A 6,651-nucleotide genomic window follows, 5' to 3' on the forward strand; every position below is an offset into this window, starting at 1 on the left:
ATTGAAAGATAAAAAAAATTAAAAGATTTGTAGAGAAAGTTTTTTTTCACACTGAATTGTCTCCGGACAAGGCTCACAAGGCATGCGTGACAGGTATGCTTACTTCTCCATGTCACCTGATCCTACTTCTGATATTGTAGATGTCCGAGTTTTCTCTTAGTTTGTATTGTTTTGATCGACTTGTGGGACTGATAACTGTTTTATTGAGTGCATTTATTTAGGGAAAAAAAATCATAGCATTTAAATTGAGAGAAAAGGATGCATTATCATCAACAATTTATTCAAGAATGAATTTTTAAAAATCAGGTAAATTATATTCAAAATTCCTTATCATAAATGTACAGATATATATGAAAATTAAAATTTGCAGAAACTTTCGACGTGGTAAGATCTTTGTTATCTGATGATGTCCATGTATTGAGAGACAGAAAATATGTAATTCAAACAAAATATCCAATTTTAACCATTACTTAATTTTTGTTCTTTAAGTCACAAGGAGTAGTTTATATAATTTATATTCTACACCTCTGTTCTGGATACTACTTCAGGTAAAATCATTTATTGACAATAAATAATAAAATATTTTTTTAAAGAAAAAAGTATACAATTTCATATAAAGCCATTTAAAAAAATCCATAAAGTTTATGTATGTACAAAATCAACGAGAAATTATTCAATCTTCTCCTTCCATGTGTACTTTTTAATATAATTGCTCCTGATGTCGAAATTGTATGAAAGGATAAATGTTATGTAATTCAGTTCTGAAGACTAAAGGTAAATGTTTCAAAAACAAGCTTACATGCTTGTGTATATCTCAAATGATTCTGAACATTTATTCTTTTTCTATGGAATAGTTCTTAGATACGTTGCCTCACAAGAAAAGTGTCATCGAACAAAGCTTTCACTATCTAAATCTCTAAATCTAGTCTACATGTATGCCTTTGTCAGTAAATCATTAGACTTTGGATTTTCATTTGTTCCCTTTCTTGGAAGTAAATAGGTTTAATGCGTATTCCTAGATTCATCAGCATGCTTTTAAACTCCTCATAAATTTTAAGTAGTGTAGTTAAACAGTTTTTAAAAAGTAAATTCAACTCTGTTTTGCGATTATGTTCCTAAGCGTTTGGGACTCTAGAAAAATCTTCTGATTTTGTCGTTTCTTCGATAACATGTGTTGCCTGCAATTGTGATAAAAACATAAAACATTAATTATAATTAATAAATCCATGACCAAAAAAGAAAAAAAAACCAAGACGATAAATCTTTTAAAATAAAAAAAAATCATTGCAAAGATCCCCAAAAGAGTCCTAGTTACCCATTTGTAAAATGTACCGAGACCCACACTGGATGCTCGTATCGTCTCTTCATCGTAAAGTCGAAGTATTTGAGAGGAGTGATTAACCATTTCTTTGGTCACGTGGGTAATGTTGAACTGACGCACGCGCCTCAACAGACCTTCTTTTCCAGTCCTTCGCATCAATGCCTGTACCTGTTCCCAGTTCTATAAGACAATATTACATTTTAAAAACCTTTAAAAACATACCTCTATCAATATTTTATGCAGAAAGCAAAAGAAGTATATTTTGTTTATTGCTCCGACCTCGACCCGCGTTTCCTCTTCCCCTAGAAGAATATATGTAGCTCTCATGACGTCATAAGCCATATGATTTGGGTGTTTATAGGTTTGGATTTCAGCGACTGTCGTTTGTTGCATTTGAAGTATATCGTGAGTAAATCCCCTTAGCCTTTGCAACTGTAATAACAACTCTTCTGCTGTTTCAATAAAATTCTCAAGATTGGACTTGTACGAGGACGATTTTGCATTTTGTATTGCTTCCTTTAGTTTCTCACCATGTCTTCTTGCAATTGCATCTTTCAGTTCTGAAGATATGAAAAGTAACGGTTTACATAAACATTTTGGCTTTTAGATTTTAAAAAAAAAGAATTGTTGACTTTTTTGTTTAAAACACTATCCTTAGTAATTTTTTTTTATCAATTTGTACGTCTGATCATAGTAATGCAATTAAGAAAAGGAGAAGGTACGGATTTAGCTTTATTGCCCCCTAAAAATTTAATGTTTTCAAAAAGTTTTGAAACTGGCTTAAATATTAGTTGAGGTTATGACTATGATAGATCAAGAAAGAATATGGCATGAAGGATTTCCATTCCGGAAATTTGAAGTCATTAATGTGATGCATTTCTCTATTTATTCAGAAAAAGCCTCAAAATGACCCATTTCAAGGGGTTATTTTTCCTTTAGAAAATATTGTCCACAGCTGTTGCGCACTTTAATTTTTGGATATTTTGTGCAATATTCAATGAAAAATCACATATCTCAAAATCTTTGTGGATGATGCATGTGGACAATATTATCTGAAAGAAAATTCTTCTCCAACTTTTTAAGAAAATACTGGAAAATACACATGTTTAGGACGTCACAATTAATTAGCATTTAGAAACATGTCAGACAATGGTTTTTATGAATTTTCAGCATGACATTTCAATGATTAAGAAAGCATTACTTTTTATTTTTTATATCAGTTTTTTTTTTAAAGAAAATCACAGGGCAATATTTCCATGGAAACTATACCTTGTGCTTTATCAAAGCAATGTATTTGGCAATCTAATAAAAATTACGTCAGAGGTCAAATTCTATTAACCAATCAAATCGTCGCCTGCAAAATCATCGGATATTTGTTGAAGCAAATAAGTCTAGAGCTGTTTCGAATTTGACCTCTGACGTGACCCTCTAAGGAATGGTGTTATATGTTAGTGTAGCTAGTGTGCGAGCGGATCTAACATCTAATTTTAATTAGATTGTGTATTTGGTACCTTTTAGTAGGGTAAGGTACGTCAACCTTTCTTCTGCCTGTTGACGATCCCCTTTGTCGTCTAGATCTACCTTATCAAAGTCATCCAGGGCTTTTTGAAGAGCTTCTACGTCATTGGAGCAAGTTTGGTCCTGTAAGGCCTTCCTGATTCTTTTTTCTATCGGATTCTAGAAAATATAAGACCAGAAAAATCAAAACTAATTTATCAAGTATCTTTCCATAATTATCACAGGTCCACATACCTCGTAGGGCTTCCGCTTTTTGTTAATGTTTTCTGAGGTCAAAAGGTAGTTGCAGGCATTCTTGAATGAGCCATCTGAATCTTTGTCCTTTGCGTTGATCTGAAGCGCATATTCTCCTTTTTGAGGCAAATTTACGTTGATATCAAGCTCCTGACCTTTAATCTTATTGGTCACGTGTTTATTCAACGTCTCCTGTTCGATATCATTGTGTATCAAGTTTGTTTGGACAAACACTGTCTTTTTAATATTGAATATCACAGTGACATTCGTCGTCTTTCTGATATTAATGAAGCCACACTTGTGTGACTGCGGACGGAGCCCGGCTTTTTTCGTTAGTGAGTTTGGACCAAATCCACACTCTGGATTATAAGGAAATGGTTTTATATAGTTAATATTCTCGTTACACTCAAGTTTGAATTGGCATAAAGGGAAATGGTCACCAAAGATCTCCATCTTATATATGCCTTCACAGGGAAACCGAACAAAAAATTTAACGGAGGACCCTTCATTGAACATGGCTACGTACCTCTCTAGCTGTATTTCAGAAGACATAGTTGTCTTCGATTCCTCGTGGTTGAAATACAGCTTATATGTGTAAGAACTTTCTTCTTTATCTAACTTCTTTATCCCAATATCGCATACTCCGCCTGCAGATGTATAAAGACATTTATTCGGTGTTGTGATTTTGTAGTGATTCTCAAAATAGTCTTGACTACAATATGCGATATCTATGAAGTCCTGTTTGGTGAATGGCCTAGTAAGAAGCTGCCATTTCGAATCATGAGGGTAACAAGTATAGATGAACTCTTCTGCATCCGTCAGGAAGTAATAATCGTTTATATGGCGGATTGTTTGACCTGATGATCTTTCTTCTTTTTCTCTTGTACCTTTTCCTATATTATTCAATCAATAGAATGTTTGTTTTTAAAATGTGACAGAGAACTTTTTTTTCAATTTTATACAAAATATTAAGTTTAGTACCACATAATTACGTGTCATTTGTGAACCATTAAGTATTATACCTTTGTCTTCTATTAGCGTCCATGTACCCTTGGAGTGACCAACCACTGCTGAAAAAGCCCAAAGCGGAAACACAAAACGCCACCCTCCGGCTACATACACTGCTGTCCATGAGTTCCTCAGATTGTCGACATCTCTGTCACCCACCTCGTAAGCCACACTTTTCCCAAGTCCACGTATAAGTACAGACGGGATTTTTACAGCCCTTGAAGATGAAAGGCAATAAAGTCAAATTCACAGTCATATATTTATATCTTGCATACTGTAAACGTCTTTAATATTTCACGATATTCTTTGTTGATAGATTTCGGATTGGTTTTAATTTCACAGTTACCGAATTTGGCATAGCTAAATATTTGTTTTATTTTTATTGCTCTTTTAAATACCCAGAGGTTGTTATGGTAATTTAGGCATGACAAAGGTTCCCATTAACAATTGTTTTTAACCTAAGGTTACCTAATTTGAATGTCTTACTTCTTTCCTTTACTTTGAATGAAGTACTACTTTACTATTACTGAATAGGAGAACAGGGTTTTAAAATGTTCATCTACACGTACATGTACTTTATAACTGAAAACTGCTGTGATATATCGACAATATTCACAATATTCTTTGATCACAAGCAGAGTGAAATTAAAACCACCGAAATGAAATAAACGTTTACAGAAACATATGGAGATAACGAACAGTATTTACACTTAATTCTTCTGTTCCTGTGCTTTTCTTACCTGCAAAGGCTTATGAATAAGTAATTGTATGAGCGTTTTCTTTGCGTAACTTGTTGTACAATGGTTTTTGGCAAAGTGACATTTTGGTTTTTATTGTCTCCCTTTTTAGATTTGTTTTTCTTTGACCCCTGTAATCCAATCCAAGTAAAAATTGTGCGCACTTTTTGGACGTCATTTATTAATCCGTCTGTCAGAGCATGCGCCAAGTCATCCAGGGTTTGATAGTCTTCAACTTTAATCTAAAAACAATTACAGTGAATTTCACAACCATATTAATAACAATACCCCACTCGTCTCTGATTCCAATCGACATTGGACTATTTCTGCAGATATGTTAAATCAAGGGGAGCACGGAAGTTAAAAACTATTGGCTGAATGTACTTATTTGGGGTGCTAATTACGTATAATTCATGTCTCTAAAATATTAAGAAATTGTAGACTTTTTCTGCTATTCAATTTATATTTTTTACTTTTATTTCCATGTATAAATCTATCCAATTTTTGTAACTTTGTAACTTTTTTGAATTTTGAATTAAAATTAAAACTTACTTATCCCATTTATATAAACATAAATTTAACTGTAATTATTTTTTAAAGCTTGCTCGTATAATATGTCCTTAAATCTTTAATAGGACACCTACGGGTAGTTTTATCATTTAACCATTACATGGTGATATATGAATTTAAATTTGATTTAATATTTTTATATAGTTATAAATTTATATATTGTATATGTATATATATGCCTTCAAATTTTAGTTCAGTTCCTTGTTTCTTAATAAGTTATGTAGAACAATATTACTTGTCTGGCTTTATCATCCGCCGTAGTTTTATCCTGTTCTGTAAAAATTTGCTTCTTTCCTTTTAAGCTCGGCTTTGGAGGTGGGTACCCCACAATGAATTCTTCTAAATCTACCTATTAGATGAAGAAAAAATTAGGGTGAGGCAAGGCTGGTATAAAAGACGTATCAAAATACATTTCTTTTAGTGCATTAATCTCTGATTAAAATAAATCTTTGATTTTTGATTTTGAATCTTTGATTTAAGTCTTGATATATTTATATATTAATACACCACATCACACCCCATATTTCTTAAGTATTTAAAAAATAGTTTAAGTACGTGCAAGTGCAAGGATATATGACATCAAACACGCCTCAAATTTCACTTAAAAGAAGTTTTCAACAAAGTTTTATTATTTATCCCGATTTTTAATTCTCGAATCATATCGTCGCCCGCGTTGCACAGTAGTCAGAGCGTCTGCTCTAGAGTCGCGAAGTAAGGAGTTGATCCTTACGTCGTGGGTTCGAATCCCACTGTGGGACCTGGAGACCGGTCCTTCGGATGAGACCGTAGAAAGCGAGGTCCCGTATGTAGGTGTTGGCACGAAAAGACCCCTACCTGCTCTATGGCCGTAATAAATGCCGAGCATAGGTCTAATTATGCAGCCCTCCATCGGTTAGTGGTGGCGTCTCATTATGAATGAAAAATCTCGAGAAGGACGTTAAACAATTGTTACGAATTTGGCATTCTCCACTATTGTTTTGAATAAGTAAACAAGATGTTTCTTGTGATATGAGCCGTTAAAATGATGATTAGATGAATGATTGAATGAATGATATGTATTGACATTTATTCTTATTTATCTGTTATTATTGATTAATGTTATTTGGAATTTATTACGATCTGGGTGCAAATTGTTCACCATGTACCGAATTTCCTCCACGTTTTGAGGAATACGGAATGTAAATAAACCATTTACTGGTCTACAAATGCTTTTATATAGTACTAAATGTGCTAACCTTTGATAATTTGTATAAATAATAAATC

General features: G+C 33.1%; 1 protein-coding gene across 1 annotated transcript; it reads right to left on the reverse strand.

Annotated features, from left to right (window-relative positions):
* Positions 1–1,094: 1,094 nt before the first annotated feature.
* LOC134244341 (hillarin-like) lies at positions 1,095–5,737 on the reverse strand (the record flags this gene model as incomplete). Its single annotated transcript, XM_062726615.1, has 8 exons — positions 1,095–1,178; positions 1,316–1,501; positions 1,601–1,881; positions 2,833–2,998; positions 3,074–3,966; positions 4,096–4,298; positions 4,822–5,060; positions 5,624–5,737. Coding segments are annotated over 8 exons (2,145 nt in total), but the record flags the coding sequence as incomplete, so codon positions are not given.
* Positions 5,738–6,651: the final 914 nt, after the last annotated feature.

Source organism: Saccostrea cucullata, unplaced genomic scaffold (assembly GCF_032062105.1).
Source record: "Saccostrea cucullata isolate Sc308-1 unplaced genomic scaffold, CSIRO_AGI_Scuc_v1 ctg21136, whole genome shotgun sequence".
NCBI classification, from domain to species: domain Eukaryota; kingdom Metazoa; phylum Mollusca; class Bivalvia; order Ostreida; family Ostreidae; genus Saccostrea; species Saccostrea cuccullata.